This window comes from Nestor notabilis, unplaced genomic scaffold (genome assembly GCF_000696875.1).
Source record: "Nestor notabilis isolate BGI_N333 unplaced genomic scaffold, ASM69687v1 scaffold21027, whole genome shotgun sequence".
Lineage (NCBI taxonomy): Eukaryota > Metazoa > Chordata > Aves > Psittaciformes > Psittacidae > Nestor > Nestor notabilis.
In genome coordinates, this window is record NW_009935400.1 from 6,481 (window position 1) to 29,118 (window position 22,638).

Genomic DNA, 22,638 nt, shown 5'->3' on the forward strand with positions numbered 1-22,638 from the left:
ATATGAAACAGCAGCAGGACTGATTCAGTTTGAAGGTAGAATATTAGCCCAAGCATTTGTAACCTTTGTCTTGCTTGAATGTGCCCAGCTACAATGTCTTTTAATTCCATTCCTTTCTAATTGCAGTGTCCACAATCACATGAATATTTGTTTCCCATTGACAGTTGCATATGATTTCTGGGGCAACTGCCATAACTCTGCAATGTAAAAGTAATCTTAGGAAACAACCAAGTATATTTTTAGCTGTCCTGAATGCGAGTTGTTGATGAGAAAGAAGGAAGAAAGTCAGCCTTGTGAGACCAGCCGGCTGCTTCGGGGATTACCAGCAAATACTCTGCAGGCTGCATGTTGAGACTTGCACTGTGAATTTATTTTACTTCGAGTTCCTTTGAAAAGATTCATTTAAACCCACATTTTCAAATGGGAATTATTCATCCTTAAATATGAGGAGATATCAATTCCTCATCAGATGTGTAAAGAGTAGGAAGAGAGCTATCTTCGTGAGGTTGCTAGCAATCATTTTCACTTTGTGCATGCTTTTGGAGACGAGAGAACATTTTCTCTTCAGGCAAGTGTGGAAGGGCTGTAAGGTGGATTGCTTTTGCTTTTTTATCTCTTCTATCCTTTCTTATCGTATTTAATTTGAAGTGCTGGTTGTTGATGATAAAGTAATAGCATTCCTCCCACATACCTCAAAGAATTCTTATTCAACCCTCAAAACTGTTTAGTACAAAAGCATGTTTGGAGGTTGGTTGAATTTACTTGCATTGCGTTAGAAATCTCTGTGCAACGGTGCATGTTAAACAGCACCTATTAATGAAAACATGGGCTCTTCGTGGCTTGATTTGAGAAGATGGAGCAGTGATAAAATAAATGTCATGGTCTGACAACTTTGCAACCCTGTAATAAGGATTTTTTCCTGGGCATTAAAGGTTTGTTGGCGGGTTCTAACAAAAGGGCTACAAAACTGGAAGTGATGATGGAACCCAGAGTCCGTTAAGCAGCGCAGGGTGTGTTATTGCCATGATACCCTGGAGTTTTCCTTTCTTGAATGTGGGGCTTGTTGCCTGGTGTCAGCAGGTCCTGAGGATGTATGTCAACTATCTGGGGCTTTTATTTGGAATGCTTTTTGGACTTTCCTCACTCGTGGATTGTTAATAACTTTAACAGAAGTGCCCTAAAGGTAACGAACACAACCATGATTGCTGGAAGGAAAATGCCACACTGAAATAATGACTGAAATCTTTTGAAACGTGGTAGGAGGCTAATATTATAAGTGACTTTTTTTTACAACAAAACTTTGATTTCTTGCTCAAATGAGATGTGTTTTATCTCTTCAAGTAGTTGATCATTGACCCTTAAGAACCAGCAAGCAAATAACACAGGCAAAATAGAATCACATATGCATTCCCCTCAAGTATTCAGTTTTCTTTCAAGTCTATAACTATTCTGTTTTTCTTTTATTTTTTGGTACCTTAACCTAGGCCTGTTTTTTGTGCCTCTGTTTTTCAGACCTCCCGGAGTGAATTTGACTCCAGTGAATATGAAGTTCGAAGACGGTACCAGGATTTCCTTTGGTTGAAGAGCAAACTTGAAGAAGCACATCCAACACTGATTATTCCTGTTTGTTCAATTATTTGTTAAAATATTGCTTAAAATACTGGTTAAATTATTTGTATTTGTTGATAAGAAGGCTCCAGTTTTATACAGAGATGCTTGAGGCCTTCCTTCAGTTTCTGAAGTCTCGCAAACATCAAACCCAACCTCTTTTTATTAGCCTTGCATGTATGTGATAATTAAAAATCCCATAAAGGTATAATGGGTATAATTGTGCCATTTGCAGTAATTTATGTCCTTCTTTCTTAGTTGTACTTCTGTCTTCTGCACTGCGTGCTAAAAGAACCATGTTATACCACTGCTGGATATTATAACTTGATAAGAGTTTGTGGTCTGCATGGTGGATTTCACAAGGGTTCTTTACCTGTTTTCTTAGTTAGAATCCCTGTAATATTATGCAAATGATACAATCTATTTCTTCTCCTTTCCTTAGCCATTGCCTGAAAAATTCATCATGAAAGGCATGGTGGAACGATTCAGTGAGGAATTCATTGAGACTCGAAGGAAAGCTCTACATAAATTCCTGAACCGTATTGCTGATCATCCAACCTTAACTTTTAATGAAGACTTCAAGATTTTTCTTACTGCACAGGCCTGGGTAAAATGGCTTTTGTTTTGTATTTACAGCTGTATGAAACCACGTCTTGTGTTCACAGAGTAGATCAGGAGTGTCCCTAGTTCAGGGTTCAATAGTGTCCTCCCACTGTTTGTTACAGAAGTGTCAGAAGGAGGCAGGGGACTTATGGAATATTCATCTGCTGAGATAACCTCTTCTTCTGTGCTTTTGGTACATAAAAATTATTGTTGCCATCAATATTGCTGTATCTTCCACAGCAACTTTTCTTGCTCCATTTTGGATTTTCATGGCAAATTCCCAATATCTCAACTCCTCATGCTTTTTGCTATATATATAAGCTTCCAGGATGATATGAAAAGTAGTATGTAAGGTTAATTCTTGTTTTGGCATGGCACTGTCTTTTTCACCTGCTCTTCTCAAAAGAGTTATACTAGTCCCATTAAACTAAAATACAGCCTTTGAATTTCCTGTTGTATTTTTGCATGCTGTATCCAGCTGAAAATTGAAGGCTTGTGCTCAGGAAAAGCTCTGAACTTCAGCAAAGGTTATTCTAGCAACATAGGAAAAGAGTTAAAGAAAACAAATAGATGGATTGCTTCTTCCAGTAGGAACAGTTTGCTTTTCTCAATGACTTATTCCTGCAATCATTACCTTTGCTTTCCTGTCAAAAGGGCTAAATTGCCAGCCAGCTACCTCACCCGAAGGAATGAAAGGGTAAAGGTTCTTGGGAGAGTGTGATCCACAGCACGCTTGTGTTTGCCCAGAAGGGCTTAGCTAATAAATGCACGTGACAGGAAGAGTTCTGACACTGATCTACTAAGTTCAAAGTAAGATTTCTATGCTAAAAAGACACACACAGAGGTTTATTCAAGTCGTTTTGTTGTATTTTTAAAGAGAAAGCTTTAAAGTATACATTATTTGTAGAGAATTTAAGAAGAAAGTACTTGGAAGTAAAGCATTTGTTCCGTCTTTAGGAGCTCTCCTCCCACAAGAAGCAGGGTCCTGGTTTGCTGAGCAGGATGGGACAGACCGTCAGAGCTGTAGCATCCTCAGTGAGAGGAGGAGGAGTTAAAAATCGTCCTGAAATGTTTACAGAAATGAACAATTACATGGAAGCATTTAGTCAGAAAATCAATGTACTTGACAAAATCGCTCATAGAATTTACAAGGAAGAAAGGGGTAAGTAGAAAACAAGTATCACTTCTATTGCTGAAAGAAATTAGTATATTGGCAAAGTAAATTAGTTTTCATTGTGCCAGTCAGAATTCTCTTCCCAGCAAGCAGGGGAGAAGGGAGATTGGTGTTTTTACTGTGCTTTTCATAATGGTTATTGTTTTGGCAGCCCTTCAAATTAGTTTGAGTAACTTGTTAATAGGAGGAGTTTTAACGTCGTGGAACTACTTGATAAGGACCTTGGAAGAAAACGTGGCAAGTTTGGCTCCGTTTTTACTTGTGCTTTTTGGAAAGCTGTGTGACCTTTTGGTTTGTATTTTGAGTGGAATGTGAACAGTCACAGTTTTCTGTGCTGTCTCATACTGGCATAATGCTGTCTAGAGTCCACATCTCAAAACAGGTCTTGTTTGGGTTTCATTCTGCACCTTTTCTGTGTTGACCAAGGAGATTTTAGGGTTTTTTTAATAGCTTTACCATTGGCCATAATTTCTGTTAGAGTTCTCTTAACAAAGATGACTTAATCTCAGTTTTCTCCTTAAGTAACAGCAGTTTCCACCTCTTTGGAATGTTAAATTTCTGACTTTCTGAGATGAACCCTGATCTCAGACTAGGCCTATTCAGTAGAATTTCCACTGGTCAGCACTTGAAGGGATTTTCTTGTCTCTATAATAGAATTTGAAGGGCTGCACTGTGTTCTTTAAGAACTGAGCCCTTGTGCTTTATTGTGCAGAACGAGATCTCAGCGTGTCCTCACTAAAATGGAGAGGGTCCTATAAATGGAATTGTTCTTTTTGATATCATTCATTTCAGTGGAAATAGCTGGCTGAGGTCCACAGGATCAAGGCGTCAGTGCCAAAATATTTCTTGGAAAACCTTATGGATTTTGACATGCTCCCAAATGCTGTAGGTTGTATCTTTCTAGGTTTTCCAAACAGCACTGGGCAGAACACTTGTGTGGAGGGCTGCACTGTTGTGGATATGAACTCCTGCTTGCAGTAGCTTAACATGGGATTCTTAATGACATCTTTCATAGGGGGTTTTTCTGTCCAGTTAATCTCAAAGTAAGCATTACACTCTTCATGCCACATGGCTGCTTTGCACATTTTCTTGGTCGTTTCTTTATTGTTAATTCAGTTGTGATGAAACTGAGTTTTCAATACGTGACCAGCACGTTCACAGTACCCTCCTGTAAACATTCAGCTTCCAGATCATATCCAGCCTTGCCCAAGTCTGGCCCTACTAAATGATGAATTCTGGGCCTTTTATCTGCTTACAGATGATCACTTGGCCTAGAGACAGAAGAGAAATAATTTGTAGGGTGTCCTTGTATTTAGGTCAGTAAAAACTACTAAAGGAGTTAACACCTGCAGAACTGGAATCAGCTTCAGTGTGTCTTCTGAAGCTATTGGGACATACCAAGGCTTAGTAAGTAAGACAGGACTTGGAGCACTACTGTAGCAGAGGAATTCAGGGCAGTACAAGCAAATCAGACTGACTTCTGCCCAGAGTTGCTATGACTCCTGTCCCTCTCTGTAAAGACAACGTGAACTAATTCAGGTCATTGGGTGGTCTTGAATACAACTTTTGAGTATGTGTCCCCTTTTGAAATGACTGGGGCATTTTTGCTGATATGTTTCTAGGAACTACTTAATTACAAGACAAAACATACAAGTTTATTCATAAGCAATGAACTGCAGTTTACTTACCTCAGTCACTTGAGCAGGTTTAAACCTTAGCTTCAGTCTCTTACTTTGTTCACAGCAAAGAGGAGATTGCAATTAGTATCACTTAGACATCTATTAATGAACAAAAGAGTAATATGCATGTATGTTCCTGTTAAGAGTATTTTCATGAGATGAAGGAATATGGCCCTATCCACACACTGTGGTCAGCATCAGAGGAAGATATAGCAGAGTCCCTAAAAGGTGTTGCCAGCTGCATTGACAAGTGTTGCAAGGCTACAGAGAAGAAGATGGCAGGGCTCTCGGAAAACCTGCTGCCCATTCTACATGAGTATGTCCTCTACAGTGAAATTCTGATGGTAAGTGTTCCTTAAGGATTGCTTCTGGCTGTATATAAAAGCTGGTGTAGTCCAGTAACAAGCTCTAGAAGACAACTTGTAACTGATGGGAAAAGCTTTTGCAGTCCCTCGATTTACTGTCGTTACTAAAGGTGCACAGCATGGGACAGCTGCCCATTAGGGAATCTGGTTCTGTTTCCCTTGCTTACCAGGCAAGAGGCACCCCTTCCAGATGAGAAGATCTTGGTAGTTTGGCCAGGCAGACAGCCCTTGATAGCTGTGCTAAAGGGCATGAGGTTTTGCCATCTGCATTGTAGCAGAGAGACAGGAACACAGAAAGGTTTGGGGAAGAGCAGCTGGGAAAGACCTCCTCAGAAAGGGAAGTCTGAAAGACCTTCCTTTCTGCTGAAATATGAACTCATTGAGCAGCAGATTGTGAGGGGGAAAAGGAGTGGAGAGGTTTTTCCCTTTCTAGGAGATGTTCCTAAACCATGTTTTCTTTTTCCAGAACAGCAGGGAGCTTCCAGGCCCCGTGCCATTATATAAGCATGTGTTAGTCTTTGCCATAAGCCGATGCTTTCAGTTCCCTTTATGTACGCGTTTTTCTTACACTTGGGGAGAATGTAAAAAATCTCACTACAGAGTTGACAAAGTCAGTGCTGATGGATAATCAACATGATTAAGTAACTGAATTCAGCCTCTGATTCCTACTCTGCTGCCTCCAGGAAGCAGAAAATGTGTACAAACCCCTCTTTGTCTAGGTTTTGGGCAATGCAAGCTGCAGTATCTGTTCTTGCCTTACTGCTGGGAACCCAGCTGCTGCTGCAGTGGTTTCTGAGTAGGAGCTGAGAGTGTGTTACAGGCCATGGGTACAGCAAGACCCAAGTTAAGTGAGCCTTTCCTGGCACTGAACAGGGCATTGCCAGTTTCTCAGTAAGGCTTAAGAATTACTGCTGCAATGCCTGCAGGGACATGCAGGTAGGTAGGGGTAGGAACTGCTTTGCCTAAAGGTCTGGACTGATTCCTACCCATTGCAATTCTTATTCCTCTGCCCCCGTTACAGACTTCAGATTTTCTATTATCCATGAGCATACCTAGGCTTCGTGCTATTGAGGAGGTGCTGCCTGCCCATTGCCTTCTAGTTTGCAGCCTGGCTCACCCTTTCTCTATTTTCCAGTATTTGGAATCTCACTCTGGAATATCACTCTTTGTATTTTCCAGTGTCTGAAGGAGGCTACAAGGATGCTGCAGAGGGGCTCTTCATCAGGGACTGGAGCAATAGGGCAAGGGGTGATGGGTTCAAACTGAAACAGGGGGTGTTCAGGTTAGATCTAAGGCAGAAGCTCTTCCCTGTGAGGGTGCTGAGGCGCTGGCACAGGGTGCCCAGAGAAGCTGTGGCTGCCCCATCCCTGGCAGTGTTCAAGGCCAGGTTGGACACGGGCTTGGAGCAACCTGCTCTAGTGGAAGGTGTCCCTGTCTTTGGCAGGGGGTTGGAAGTGGATGATCTTAAGGTCCTTTCCAACCCAAACCATTCTGTGATTCTATGATTCTGGGGTTCTCAGGTGTTCTCTTTTGCCCAGAGCACAGAGAGGTTTCTGTGGGCAAGCCCCAGACTGACTACCTGGCTCTTCATGCACATATTACAAGTAGCTGTTGCCCATTACCTTATTTTTTCTGCTTACAGTGTTCTTTATGTAACATTTGCAACACAGGATTAGTCTGCCATGAAGTTCTGTCCAGAAGAAATTCTTCCTCCACTAGCTCATTCCTGATCTACAACTGTTCCTTTCCCTTCTTTCACAATGGATTTTTACTCTTCCTACAGCCTGGTTCCCTCTCATAGTTTGGAGAGGGCAAACTGCTAGTTACACTGAAAACACAAGAAGGGAAGTCACACACTAGTGAAACCTGCTTTCAGAGGTGTGTTTAACCCCTCATCACAAGGACCTTTGTGCTCTGCTGCCAGGATCATGCGCAGATGAGCCGGAGAAGGTGTGGTCAATACAATACTATCCTTGTGCTTCCCAGTATTGGGAGTTCAGCCTTAATCCAGGGAAAGTGATGAATTCATAGCTAAAATATTTACATCTGGATTGGCTCCTTCCTAAGTGACTAACAGAACAAATCTGGGCAGTGCAGAGTCCTGCTGTGCTTCAGGGTACAGACTGCAGCATTAAATTGGTTATGGGTCCACGTATCACTATTTGAGGGTTTTATGGCAGGGTACTGTTAAATGTTACACAAAAACCATTGTACAAGTATAATAATATGCTTTAAAAACACAGTCCCTCTCTTTGCCATTCGAAGTCAGCACTCGTCTGTAGTTGTAGCACATTAATATTAATTGGGTTTGTCTTGTAATTTAAGGACTACTTGTAATAAAAGTTGCCACATAATGATTAAAAGAGTTTTAAAAGAGGCAAAAGAAACAGAGAAAGCGTTTTTAAGGACAGCTTTTCCAAACATACTCATTTTGCTAAACATTTTCTCTATTTATCTAACCAAAAGATACCCTGAGCTATGGAGATACAGATTGATGAGCATTAGCGTGTATCGCTCATCTGGTACTACTCACAATTGTCCATTCAGGTTTACCAATTTTTTCTAGTGAGTACCTGCTCAAAAGGAAATGTTGAACAGTTATTTGAGAATTAACCTCCTAAATTCTTCTGTTGTGCTTGTTAAAGTGAAAAGATTTCAAAGAGAACTCAGTCAAAGAAGACAGCTAGAGAAGGTAGAGCTGCTTGTGCCCTGTGCTATTTCAACATGCCCTCTGCTAGCGGTGAATACTCAGAATCTCTTCAGTATATGCAGAAGCAGTAAGACCAGCTGTGGCAAGGTGATGGAAGAGAAGGGTTTGAGATTTGTGTTCTAGAGGTCTTGCTTCTGGCTTCTTTTCTTTTTAAAGAGGATGAAAGCCTTGGAACATTCCTGCAAGATAAGTACACCTGAGTGTGCTTTTCCAGATGAGGAAACTCAGGCCAAGAGAGATTTGTAAGGCTTCATCAAGGTCACAGAGCAAATGAGCATTGGAAGTGGAAATCTCCTCATAATACCATTCCTGTTTTGTAGTTCAACAAGTAACATTCTAATTATTTTTGACATTATACTAAAATCCAATACCTGCTAAGACAGTTTTAAAGGAGGTAGTAATTAGGTATGCTGAAAATAAGCACATATATCAGAGTTAGAACATCTCTCATTTCCATGATAATTTCATCTGATTTTTCTGAACTGCCTTTGGCATTTGCAAAATAATATTGAAGGTTAAACTCACAATTGCAGGAATACCATTTTTAGTCATGTCTTCTACTCGATGTTGTAACTTAAAGCAGATGCATTTGTTCCTGAGATTGGGCAAACTCACGTTGCTGGTTTAAAATCTGAATCTATAAGTTGAGCTGATACTACGTAAGCTGCTGTTGTGGGTTTTCTCATACAAGCATACAGTGACACTGTGTATGGCAGATTCTTGGGGCACTGATTTGGGGTTTACTAAGATTCTTGAAAAACACCTAAGATAAAATACAGGTATTGAAGTATAAGGTCATGTTTTTAAGGGTTTTTTCTGGAAAGTACATGTATCATGTCCAAAGTATTAAATGGCATCATTCTGTGATCTTGCTTCAGTTCTTAAATAGCCAAGTTGCTTGTTTACTAGTAGATGATGTTTACTACTTTTTTTCTTTTTCTCTATGAAGGGTGTTTTGAAAAGGAGAGACCAAATTCAAGGCGAGCTCGACTCCAAAGTTGATGCCAATAAAAAGGCTGACAAGGATCTGGTGAGTATGTACAGAAAGTTGAAATCTTCCAGGCCATATTCTAATGGTAAAAGATGATCCCCTGAAGAAAGCCCAGCTTTCTCAGCCTGGCTCCGTAGAAGAGGTGCTCCAGCCCTCGGGGCATCTTTGTGGTCCTCCTTTTGGCTCTGCTCGAACAAGTCCATGTCTTTGTGGGTACTGAACACAGTACTCCATGTAGGGTCCCACAGGAGCAGAGCAGGAGGGTGGAATCACCTCCCTTGACCTGCTGGCCACACTCCTATTGATGCAGCCCAGCATACGGTTGTCCCCTGAAGCCATGCTTTGTCACTGCTTGGTGTCTTTGTCGTTCTGATACTTATGATGACAAGGGTTGGTCTTTGCAGCTACACATGTCCTGCAAAGGCAAGCATAAGAAACATGCACAACTTCAGTAGACAGGACACTGAAGCAAAGGAAAAGCAAATAGTGGGTGACCACTACTGTTTTGGCAACACAGCCTGCACCATAGCTTAATTGTAGCACTTCTCTTTACTTCCACCCTGGCAGATAAAGGAAAGGAAGACTTGCTGCAGTGCACTTGATGTAGGAGAGGAGGTGGTTAGAATGAGCAAAGCTGTTCATGAAGGTCATTTAAAATAAACAGGTCTTGATTCTGTACTTTACAGGTTCTGTCTTGCCCAGCTGGGCCTTGGGATGTGTTTTACTTCCAGTATGACACCTTCATTCATTCTAGTGAAGTCAGACTGTAACTGGTAACCCAAGGCATCCCCAAACCCATCAGCAAAGCTCTTTGGGCTAATTAAAAGGGATTTCTGGGATGCATATTGGCATTTTCTTAATTCTTATTGAACTCTCCAGCCCAAATAATGTTCTCTTAGCACAGTGTTATCACAAAGTGGTACACAGTGTACAGAATACAGAAAAATGGCTAATAACTTTTTAGTACATCAAAGGAAAAAGTCCTTGACATTTCAGATACTTCTAATTAGGGTTGTTGTAATCAGCTTTCCTGTAAAGATGAGCTGTTTAGATCAGGTTTGGCACTTGAAACGCATATTTTTCTTTGATTTCTTGTCACTGAGCTGAATAATTCAGTTATATTACCACTGTCTGAGATCTGTGATGGCTGCAGCTTATTTTGTACCAATTTGCCTCTGTCCTGCAGAGGGACAGGAAGTAAATACCTCTGGGTTTGGTTTTTGCTGAAGTAGAAATCCTGTTTTCTTCTATCTTCTATTGTCCTGTCATTTCACAGAACATTGTGGGCTTTTCAGAATGTCTTTCTGATATATAGCTGATGGAGACCTCAGACAAGGCACATGCACCCTCTCTTCCTGGCCTGTTACACACAAAAAGGAGTATTTTTCCTTTAGCATAGTATTGATCTTACCATGTTGAGTTGATCTCGACAGTGGTTTACTCCATAAGGAGGTGTTTGGACTTGCTTCCAGTAAAATTTGGAGATCTTGGCTTTTTCCCTGTTTCTGTGTTTCCAAAGCTATGTTTGCAGTTTTGGTAAAAGCCTTTGCTCATTGGGATTATCCGGGTGTTCAGATCTTGGCTTTATCTTTCCAATTCCTCTTATTTTTTACTCAGTTCAAAAATCCTTTTTCTAGAGCCCCATTCTCCTTTCAGTCTCACAAGAGCAGTAGAACAGATGTGTCTGTCTAATCTGATCATCAACCCCTGTGTTCTCCAATTGAGTGGCAGGGGTATCCTGAAGACTTTCCCCTCATTGGAAGTTGAAGGCTTTTTCTATTCATTCTAGTTTGGCCACTGCTATTTTTAACCATTCAAGTAACTTGTAACCACTTTCTTCATCTGTCTTTTTAGTGTTATAATTTGTATTTTATATATATGTTGAAATATTCTGCTCGCATTTCAAATCAGACTGATTTTAGAATCAAAGGTGGTCATAGCACAGGTTAGTGTTATTGGAACTGGTGTCAAACACTGAGTTTGTGGCTGTATTTGCACATTTCTATTCCTAAACAGAACTTACATAGCTTCTAATGATCTCATAGATGTCAGATTGAACTTGTCAGTGTGATTTAGGAGCCAGAAATTCTGCTGACAACGAGTGGCATGAACTCTAATCTCATTCAAAGTGTGTTTCCACCATAGATAAGGAATCTCAGACTGTCATTAGAGCTGATAAAAGGCTGCGAGATCTTTAGCATTGGTCGCGACAACTATTAGATGATTTAACCAACAGGAGGTTATATAGCAGGGGAATGCCAAACATCCTCAAGGTCAGTGCAGCTGAAAGAGGCTGGAATCACAAATCAAACCTTGGGAGATGTCAGGTTCACTGGCTGAAAAAACTGTTTTCTTGAGGTGTGCTTCTGCCACTGGGCTTTTAGAAAGTTGCTGCTGAAAAGCCGAAACCTCGTCTCCCTCTCCAAAAGTGAGCCCATGAAGAAGGCAGTTGTTCAGGATATGGAAGGTTTGAAGACTGTGAGTTTGGATGCAGGCTCTGACAGAGGTATCTGGGAGGACTTTGCTTATCTAGACCTTTCTTGGCCCCAGGCTGAAAAGATGTTGGGAGTTTGTGGCTCTTTTGCTCCCACACTCCATTCTGAAAGCACGAACAGCAATGCTAGAGCATCCCTCTGTGATCTGGGAGTTTTTAACAGTTTTGGTACTGCCACTAGTGCTTCTGGCAAAAGGTTGGTATAATGAGCTCTGACAGAGACAGATGAACATTAAACGCTAACTTCAGGATTTTGGCGTTTGGGCTTGAAACTGAGTAGTAAAGAGATGAATTGCTGAATCTATCCCATTCTGAATATATCTTATGTTGTAACTCACAGAATCACAGACTCGCCAACCATTAGTGCTGGAAGGGCCCTCTGGAGATCACCCAGTCCAACCCCTGCCCAGGCAGGGCCATCCAGAGCAGGGCACACACACAGGGACGTGTCCAGGCGGGTTTGGGATGTCTCCGGAGAGGGAGACTCCACAACCCCCCTGGGCAGCCTGTGCCCGGGCTCCCCCCTGGCCAGCCTGTGCCAGGGCTCTGACACCCTCAACATAAACAAGTTCTTCCTCATGTTGAGGTGACACTTGTGGCTTAGCTTATGGCCGTTGCTCCTCGTCCTGTCACTGGGCACCAACTCTAGGCTAAGAAGGGTTAGTAGCACCAAGCTGTAGGATTAACTCACAGAGCAGATAGGAATTTGTGCTATTTTGCATAGTGTGATAGTGTAAAATGCTGTGTCTCTTACCAGGTAATTTGGCTATTAGACCAAGTCTCTTTGGCTGCAGCTTCACATCTGGTTGTGTTCTGCCCTAGCAGTGCCTGGTTCCCCCTGCCTGTCCTATGGTCTGAGGTCTGATGAGCACTGTGCTGTCCTTCACTGATGAGAGATTTAATTTATGCTGCTGGCTGCTTCAGTGAGATCAGTGTAAGAAAACTGATTCAGAATCATATTTAATTTGCAGGATAAGTTGTATAAATGAGGAATACACAAGGTAGATGGTTTTCTTGGACCAAGCCATTCTTCTTTGATTTCTGCTGTCACGGCAGCTGAAGAGGGTGGCATTTATGTTATCAGTTGTGACGAAGTAGATCTTAAACCAGTCTTCTTCCGATGAAGAAATGTGGCATAACACTGTCTTTAGACCTTAAGTCCAACCCTTGCCTTGATAGAACACACAGTTTCTTCTGGGCTGTAGAGGGTGATGTTAAAACCGCGTATCCAGGCAGGGATGGAGAACAGGGTCTGCCTGTCCACATCATGTTGTGACTACACCACGGAAGAAATTCATAGTTCCTAGAAAAGGCAATAGAGAAAAACCCTGTAATGTCTTAAAGATAAGAAGAATGAGGTAAGGGGAAGCTGCCACAACCAGGAGTTTGAAGTCAGAGAAGTCCTTTATGTGTCTATCAGCCTATCTCATTCCCATACAGAGGCTTTTTTTCTTGTTAAAGCAGAAAATGAATTCAACTGCCTTTCCTGCACTAAATCATTGGAAAATATTCACTGTTAGCAGTATTCCGTGTGCATTCAGTTTTGGTATTTGAAGGAAATAAATTAACTTGGGACATGCCCAAGATATAAAATCCAGCTGCCTGAAATTCCTTTAAAGGTGATTTCCCCAAACTTAGACTTTAGATTAACCTTTTCATATTGAGTACAGTGTTGATAGTTGAAATTACCCATGTCCATAGTCTGCTTACTGATCTGACTAGGTAATTGAACTTGGGCTTCTCAGATCCATCCACTTCCTCATTCCCATTAGCAGAAAAGTCACTTTGTGCACCTACGGCGAGTAGAAGCAAATGATGGCTGTAGAGGAGCCCTCAAGGTTTTTGATGCTGGGTTGCTGTGGAAGAGTTTCTTCTCTGCAGAAGTCCTTTGGTTGAATTTCTTTTTCTGCTTCTCTGTTTCTCTCATATGGTCACACAGATGTTAGTTCCCCAGGAAAAGACAGCAATGTGACAGGCGAGGAATCAGACAGTTTGTGCTTTTGATTTCTCCTGTCTTCTCCCCATTCTGTTTTCTCCTGAGGTTAACAAATGTTCTGTCAGGGTTTCCTCAGTTCTCCTGGCCAAATCTGCTGTGTATAGTTGATTCTGTATTTTGCTTTTTAGATGCATTACTCTCAAGTGCTAGTGAAGAGGTGCCACAGTCTGTAACTTCTCAGTCAATACAATTATCTTCAGCATCACTTTACTTCTGGTCTAGAATTTCTATTATTAATATCTCTGACTTTTTTCCAAGTCATTCATTAAGAATGAAATTTACATTTTCTCTTGGGGCATGATTTTCTGTGCTAGGCTCTATATCGGCCCTGGTTCTGAACTTCTCTTTCCGTGCACTACAAGCACTTGATTTCAATCCCTTTGAAATGGTGACTTTACTAATACTTTTCATGTTTACATTCATATTTAGTTCTCAGAAGAGATTGGGAAACTTGAAGACAAAGTTGAATGTGCCAATAATGCCCTGAAAGCAGACTGGGACAGGTGGAAGCAAAACATGCAGTGTGATATGAGATCGACGTTCACTAATGTGGCTGAGAATAACCTCCGTTACTATGAAGAGGTAAAACCACTTCCACAATAGCAATGTTATTCTTTCGTTGACTATTTCAGTGGAGAAGTCCATGGGTTGTCTGTAAAGAGGAATTTTGGCGTTTTAGTCCAGACCTGTGTTAAGTTCAGAATCAATTTCTGTGGGAAGAGGGAGGCAGTTATCCTTAACTGGACATGTTTCAAGCCAAATGTATTTTATTTGTGCCCAAGTGCTTGATCCTGAGTTCACCATCGACAGAGGGCACTCTTGGTTTACTAACCACAACGATTTGGACCATATTTTGTGGTTCAATGTCAGCTGCTATAGTTCAGTTTGGAAATGTTTTGCTGTAACTGCATGAAGCAGCCCTCTGGAAAGCTCAGACTTCTGTTAAATGATCTTGTATGAGGGAAACGTTGAAATGTGCTTCCATTTCAGACAGCACATGCAGGAAGTCCTTGTTATTTTTCTAAAGGAATTGTCTTCCATGAAATAACCAGCCTTTAGAAGGATAAAGGAGAACAAGACAATTTTTAGAAGTTAATATGAAAAGCTTAAAAAAATACAAATGCTGCAAGTATGTAAAATGAGTAAATCAAATCTTTTTATAATGGAAACTTACTCCTTCAGAAAGGAAGAGAAGTGGTTGAAATTAGATTCTTATTTTCATCTCAAATGCCACAGATAATATTCTTGGTAAGAATTCCCTTTTACAAGGATATATACTAAGAAAGGGAACTTGAAAACATATAACCAAATATGTTCAGCATTCTGTGAGGTTTCTTCCTGAGGAACATGTTGATTGAAGAGCACGTTTTGGAGACATCCCAGATGTCTTGAAATTGCTTCTAGAATTTCTCCTTCTTTTGGGAAAAAGATTGCAATAGATAAGCCATCCATTAAGCATAAATCAGTGATTTCACAGATACATGTGGCTAGCTGTGATTTCCAATCCTGTCCTCTGAACTTTGCCAATGACAGTGTCCTGATTTTACAAATCACTTCGTTAAAACATAATTGAAGAGACCGAGCTCTTGATCATAATCTAATTAATTAACATCCAGTGTATGAGATGCATGGGCATCGACAAGCTGTTGTTCCACATTAAGATCAAAATATCTCCTGAAATCAGGCAGCAAGCTTTTGGCATCCTCTCCCATTTTCCTCCGTTATTGATGATCTCTGACTTCTATCTCAGCAATACGTACGTTGAAATGATGCTGAATGGATTGGAATATTTTGTTAATGAATGATTTGCTAAATTAAAACCCCAAAATAATCATTTAGTTCTCTTTCCTGTCTAGAAATGCTTTTTTGCTGATTAGACTTTTAATTCGGAATACCAAAGCTCGTCCTGTACATTAAATTACCCTCATTAAGTCACAAAGTGGTTCAGCTATCTCTGTAACTGCCAGTGATTCTTCTTAAATAGCATCTGAAATACTGGGAAAGTTGGTTTATACTGAGACATCATTTGTTATTAGTACTTGACTTCAATATTGAAATCTGCATTGGAAGCTGTTGCTGTTCTATCTCGGTAGATCTAGATTAAAAATGACTAAAAATCTGATTAAAAATATTAAAAATCTAGGTTTTTTTAGGAAAAAGCCACCTTCTCTTACTGCAGCAGTTGCCAGAACAGAAAACACTTGTGTGTTATGTCATGTCCTGTGCAAACTCTATCACTCCCTGTTTGCAAAGTGAGGGCTCACCAATTTTCTTCTGTTCTTCCCGAAAACCATTCTCTTCATCCTGACCTTCAAGCGAATTTGATACAATTAATATTTAGGTTGGAAGTTTGAATCTAAACTATGCATGTTTATTTGAGCCCTGTGGTTAATGCTGATGGTTAATTACTGAAGAAGTGATTACTTTCGGAGGCCTTTATATTACAAATGCCACGTGTGTAACATACTCCTGGAAACAGCAGAAAAAGAAGCCCTGGCACCTGCCTTTGCGGTTTGGAGTTCAAACTTCAGGAAGGGAATCTCAGAAATCTGAGAGTCAGATTATGAGTTTTATGCTTGAAACCAAAATCCTCCCTTAAAGATAATAGTTTGAGTTTCATGCCTTAAACTCATGCAGAAAACAGTTCCTGTTACAGTGGTTTTCCCTTGTTCAGTCATTACTCACATCATTAACATTCTCTCACGTGTCCAATATTAAGCTGCATTCAAGTGTTACCTGAAATTATATTTCTCCAGATTTATTAATTCAAAACAAGTAGAGGTATTTGTGTAGCTTTCCAGTTTATTGACTATCTGAATTTAATGTACTTGAATAAGAAGTGTTCCTTTGCTTTTGATGCACCATTTGGTGCTTACTAAACTTTTCCTTGCTGCAGCATCCCTCCTTTCTTGCTTTTTTTCCCCCCAAAGTATGTTCTCTGCATGCTCCCAGGCCGTGGATGCCATGGATAGGATTCATGCCCAGCTCTTCTGTTCATCTCCTGTGAGATATCATCTCTTTCTAATTTAGTCAGTACCTGCTTCTCCTCCTTTCCACAACTTCCTCCACCCCCAGTTAAACTCCCATTCTTGCCTCTCCACAAGCACTGTCCCATTCCCTTCTCTGTGTCAACATTTCACTGTGCTTTGTTTTGCCCCAGTCTTGCTGCCTTCATTTTCCATGCACACAACTAACCAGGAGTCATTCCTGTTAGTAGCCATTCTCTGCATCCCTTTACATTGCTGAGAACTACAGAGTAATGAGGGACATCTCATGTTGTCTGGTGGATTTTGCAGCAGAGAATCCAGTCCTTCAGGAGTGTATAAAGCTAACACGAGTGTGATCAAGTCCAACATTGAAGTGTGTCAAAGTACAGTAGAATATCTAAAGTGCTATTTTGTCTTTGTCACAATATGAGGAAAGAGTATGACCTTACATTTGTTTGGATCTTTCCTTAGTTGTAGTTGTCTAAGGGTTCTGCTGTCAATCTGTCACTTAAAAGATGTACTTAAAAGAGTATGTCTCAGCACATGAAAGAGTTTGTCTCCCTTAAGCTGAATTGATGGTCATGTTACATGAAGTGCTACTTTCAAGTGTTACCTGTAATTATATTTCTCCAGATGTAGTCATTCAAAACAAGTAGAGGTATTTCTGTAGCCTTCCAGTTTATTGACTATCTGAATTTAATGCACTTGAATGAGAAGTGTTCCTTTGATTCTACAGCTGTGGTGTTTCTACACCGATCTCTTTGTGCCACTCAAAGCTGTGGCAACACAGCTAACTAAAGCCTCGTGTTGCAAATGTACAGAGTTATGCGAGTGAAGGCTTTCCTGTGATAATGTGCAAGCTATCTTAGACTAGATTTAAATGGAATGTCATTTAGTAGCCAAGAATTACCATCACTGATTATTTGATATTCTTGTAGCTGGTCTCAAAAGTTCATAGGGATCTCTACTTCCTTTTCTTTGCCTCTGGAGAACAGCTGAATACACACTTAAGTCTCTCTGTATTCCATGAAGGCTTAAAGCCAATAATATGCTGTATTAATAATGACTGTGAATGCACTGCTAAAATACGGGGCATTTTCTGAAACAGTATTTCCAAATGCAGAACTTTCTTTCTGAAGTAAATAGCAGTGATTCTTCAGTCTTACAGAGAAAAATGCTTGAATGAAGCATGTGTTAACACCCTACCCTTTCTTTTATTCCTTTTCCCCATGCCTTAGGTGTGATACTATAGCAAGGTATATCTGCCACACAGCTGAAATCACAAACTGTCCCCAGAGTGGAGCTTGCAGCTGAGAAAGGTGACTGTCACCAGGAGTATGTTCATTAAGTTAGCTACAGATGTCCTGCAGACTAAAACCAAACCAAGATCTAAAGTCAGTGGTGGTGGTGGTATGATTATTTAGCCAGCATGTTTAAAGCTTTCCTGGTACAAATGAGCCAAACCAGACCAGGCAATGCTGAACTGTGGCTTCCAGGAGCAACCGAAATGAAACATTTCCTACATCTTAGATGATCTTTCCTAGATGATCTTAAGGTCCTTTCCAACCCTAACTATTCTATGATCTTTCCTTTTGTTTTTCTCACGTGTTTACTATAGTCTCGAGGATATTTATATATAAAGAAAAAGAAACACATTCTTCTCAGCAAGGATCTTTCTTAACCTATTCTGCCCAGAACAAACACCAGAAGAAGTGGCAAGATTTTGCAGCCCAATCCAAAGACGAGTTAAACATTATAAATCCAGCAAATATACCAGAGTTTGGTTTTCCACTGTTCATGAGGCACTGTAGTAAATGCAGGAAGACTGGGTTTTTGTCATAGTGTAGGATGATGTTTAATTAGTTTTGGCATTGAAAGAACATGCTTTTCTCTTGTGCATGGATGAGCCTTTTTTTTTCACAGCACAGCCTCTGATTTTCTCATGTCAAACTAATCCTGTTACAATCTTTGCAGCTTAATCAAATAAAAAGCTACAGTCATCTTTGCTATAGTGAGATTCTTGTTGATAATGACACAGCTTACTCTTCTTCCAATTTTCTTAACTATTTCAAGCATCCTTTAGTTTATTTCTGTGACCTACATTATTGTACAGGCATAAATTGAACCGAAAGATTCACTGGGGCAAAGCAATACTCCTTCCCCTTTCCAGCAGCTTCCTTCGAAATCCAAAGCCCTCCTGTACCTCTCTAGCTACTAAAAGCTGTAGAAAAATAGATGAGATTTGTTGTTTGCCCTAGAGGCCTCTGTAGTGATGCATTTAACTAGTCATTTGGTTGCACAGCAAGAAGTTAGCAGCTCATGCATGTTGATTACATCCTACCTTAGCAGTGCCTGGGATTTTAGCTAACAAACTTCATGTGATTTCCCAAAGCTTCCACATGGCTGAGCCCATTTGTAACTGTCACTTCAAAGCCACTATCCATCCTTGAACCCTCATTCATGTCAACCATAAGCATTTAAACACTTTGAGGAAGATGCTTTTCCTCACAGCGGTAATCGCTGTTTCTGTGCACTGGGGTTTTTGCTTCCCTGCACCCAGAAACTATGACAAGCTTTATGGCCACTTTCTCAGGCACACATAAGATTTCATGTTCAGATTCTACTCCCAAAAATGCCACCATAAAAGGTATTTTTAAGGTTTCAACCTTGGCAAGGAGGCAACTGGGACAGAAACACACATGGCACGTGACACACTGCTCCTGCTACCATCCCTACTACGGGCTCTATTTATAGATCTCCTTTTTACTGAGCTATGCAGTTGTACTAGATATGAAAACCTTTCTGCTGTTGATGTTGCAGAATCAATGTATGACCTGCAGTAGTAATCAGAATATTTTAGGTAAAGTAGACTTATGTAAGCCTCTTGCTATTTCATTTTGAGTATTTAGGCTTTTTTCTGTCTTCTTCTGCCTTCTTCTTTTTCTTTCGCAAGTAATTGGATTATGAATTTCAATCCTAGTCATGCTCATTGAATTTCCTGGGTTTGGTTTTCCTTTTTTTCCCCCTTCTTTTCTGTCTCCTTTGTGAAAGCTGGCTGATCCTCTATTTCCATCTCAGTTTTCCTCCTCCCAGGAGAATGAAGTAAAATCATTCTATAATAATGTTGAAGTATCCATCACTAACAAATGTTGTTTATGCAGCTCATGCTTCACAGTAGAAAAAGCTTGAGCCTAAGGCACAGAGACCTAGTTTTGGTTTGGTGTGGTTAATTATAAAGCTTGTCAGCTGTGATGTCTGACAGTGAAATGAGCCACCATTGCTCTTACAGTTTGGGAAATGTGTTTTGGTTATATAAAAGAGGATGAATTAAAAACTGAATAACTTGTGTAACTGAAAATGTTTTGCATCTTTAGTCTGGAAAGACTTCAGGAGATGGTATCAATCTGGTTAAGCAGCATCCTGGGATTGCATGTGAAGACGTGCAGTTTGGCTCAGCATTGCAAAGATAACAGAAAGCCATTGTTGCATTCCAGCCAGTGCCAATACGTGTGTTTTAATTCATATGACTGAAATTACAGAAGGACAAACCGTGGAGTTACAGGCTAGAAATTAAACTCTTGTTCAGGAAAAACAAGTTTCAGCCATTGCCAACAAAAGGCTCTTCAAGAAAGAGTGATCATTTCTTGTCCCACACCTAGAAAGAGCCTAACAAAACCCATGTGCCTTGCACCACAGTGAAGACACAGTGCTAGCAGCTGTTGACATTTTAAAACCAAGGTGCCACCTTCCAGCTCAAGCATCTCAGATGGATTTGGCTGCCGCAGTGTCACATGAAGTAGGGGAGAATCTGGTGATCAAACCTTTAAGGCTTTATACAAAAGGTCAAAAAGACCTTCTAAGCCAGAAATCAGTTTGCAACACTTGCAGTTCGTGCTAGTGCTGTTTTCAGTGTTTCTCCCTGATTTACCATGTCAAAATAACATTTCTTCAAAAAGTCAATGGAGAAATAGAGTTCCACACAGCTCTTAGCCTGTTGGTCTTCTCTGTTCACAGCAATTCAAACCATACATGTGCTCTGAACAGCAGCACAGCCACATCAGAAAAAGACTGGAGGAGCAGGTTGATGGTTTCCATGTCTAGGGGACAGGAACAGTCTCTAACACGCTGGAGGGGGATTCTTCATCAGGGACTGGAGCGACAGGACAAGGGGTGATGGGTTCAAACTGGAACAGGGGAAGTTCAGGTTGGATCTAAGGCAGAAGCTCTTCCCTGTGAGGGTGCTGAGGCGCTGGCACAGGGTGCCCAGAGAAGCTGTGGCTGCCCCATCCCTGGCAGTGTTCAAGGCCAGGTTGGACACAGGGGCTTGGAGCAACCTGCTCTAGTGGAAGGTGTCCCTGCCCGTGGCAGGGGTTGGAGCTGGATGAGCTTTAAGGTCCATTCCAACCCAAACCAGTCTGGAATTCCATGATTAGAACAGGGCAGGCAAATTCATGCAACCATTTTATTGCTATGATGCTATTGAAAAAAAAAAGAATGTTTCAAATGAAAAACACAGTTTGTACAATTATAAATACATTTTGCCATGAGGAGAGAAATGCCATTTGTTGTAAGGATGACAATTTCCTCAGCCCCTGCCTTTCTGGTCCCATTTCTTTCCTATTACTTGGGGGCAAAAAGATTTTTCAGCATGTTTAGAATATAACCTTTTAAGTTGGAAGGAAAATCAGGAATACAGTAGGAAGCCACAGGGATTACAAGGGATCTGTACCTGACAATGCGCTTCCTATTTGGTAGACATCTTTGTCTGTAACTAAAGGGGGAGATGAAAGAAGAGCATAATTAATGCTAACATCTTCCATGCAAACACATACCATTACAATACTCACACTGTGTGCTTGTCATTATGTAGAAGTGACCTTTACAGCTCACTTGGCTTGTTGGCTAACATTCTGCACATCACTGAGCTGCCTAGGAAACCATATTCTGCTCTTACCATAGTCCCACAAGAGCAGCTTGGGACAATGAGGATGTATTCTGCTTTTTTCTTCTCCTTGGCTACCAGTTTGACAGGAATCTATCTATCTATCTGCTATATTCATATGTATTTGTGTTGTCTTTTGGGTTTTTTTTAAGTGCCTTGCTACATGGGAGTCCTTCCTAGCATCTCAAACAGTGGAACTTCATATGGAAGAAGATTCTGAAGATAGACCTTGAGTCATATCTCTGCTCAACCTCTGCATAGTCCATGCAGTGTTTGCCAACCAAAGTGCTTTATACGAGATCAAATACATCATTAAATGTAACTGTTAATAATCAGTGAAACCAGCTTAGTGAAAACTCAGGTATTCCAGTCCTGAAGTACATTTTGGAACATGCTATATATTGCTTTATATTGCTTAGCTGTGATTTTACATATTTTTATGCAAGTGTTTGCATACAATCATTTTCATAAATATTGCATAATTTGGATATAAAGTATTTTAAAAATGTGAAAATAGCTCCATTTTAATAAAAAGTTTAATAAGAAAAGCTTGTCTTTGTTGTGGATCTTAGCCTTGAAGAGGGATTTTGGTATTTTAGCATGCTTGTCCCATTCTCTTTGTTAATAATTTCCTGTGAAATTACCTAGTGTAGTCTTCAAGGAGCTCTTTAGGATTATTTTACTAGATTGTGCTACTCACCCGATGGCAACATGGTATGGAAAAATGCTGAACATGTTCTTGTGAGATTAATGCTGCTTTAAAGTACTGGTAATTCACTACTCAGTTTGCTGTATTTCCATGCCTATTAAAACATCTTCAGTTTGACAGTTTAGAAAGGATAAAAAACCCCTGATAGGTCAGGAAACAGACCCTTCCTACAGTGATACGTCAGTCCAAGCACTGATCCTGCCAACACAAGAGCTCCAGTTGGAGTTTGCAGGATCAAACCTTGTATTCCCATGGCTGAGCTTCCTGTAATCCTTAATTTCCTCCCTCTTTGTATAGCTGGTGTGGTCAAGAAAGGGATAAGGAAGGAAAAGAGAGTTTTGCATTAAAATGATGGGCTGGGTGGCTGTGGACCTGTCCAA

At 40.6% G+C, this 22,638-nt stretch overlaps 1 protein-coding gene across 2 annotated transcripts in view; it reads left to right on the top strand.

The window, feature by feature from the left end:
* SNX7 (sorting nexin 7) overlaps positions 1–22,092 on the top strand; it is a 23,637-nt gene extending 1,545 nt beyond the window's left edge. For both annotated transcript variants that reach the window (XM_010017837.1, XM_010017838.1), the window contains 7 exons: positions 1,513–1,623; positions 2,051–2,215; positions 3,169–3,373; positions 5,209–5,408; positions 9,089–9,169; positions 14,050–14,202; positions 21,702–22,092. In XM_010017837.1, the coding sequence (XP_010016139.1) occupies positions 1,513–1,623; positions 2,051–2,215; positions 3,169–3,373; positions 5,209–5,408; positions 9,089–9,169; positions 14,050–14,202; positions 21,702–21,782 (996 nt within the window). In that variant the 3' untranslated portion in view covers positions 21,783–22,092. The remainder of the gene's footprint in view (positions 1–1,512; positions 1,624–2,050; positions 2,216–3,168; positions 3,374–5,208; positions 5,409–9,088; positions 9,170–14,049; positions 14,203–21,701) is intronic.
* The last annotated feature ends 546 nt before the right edge of the window (positions 22,093–22,638 follow it).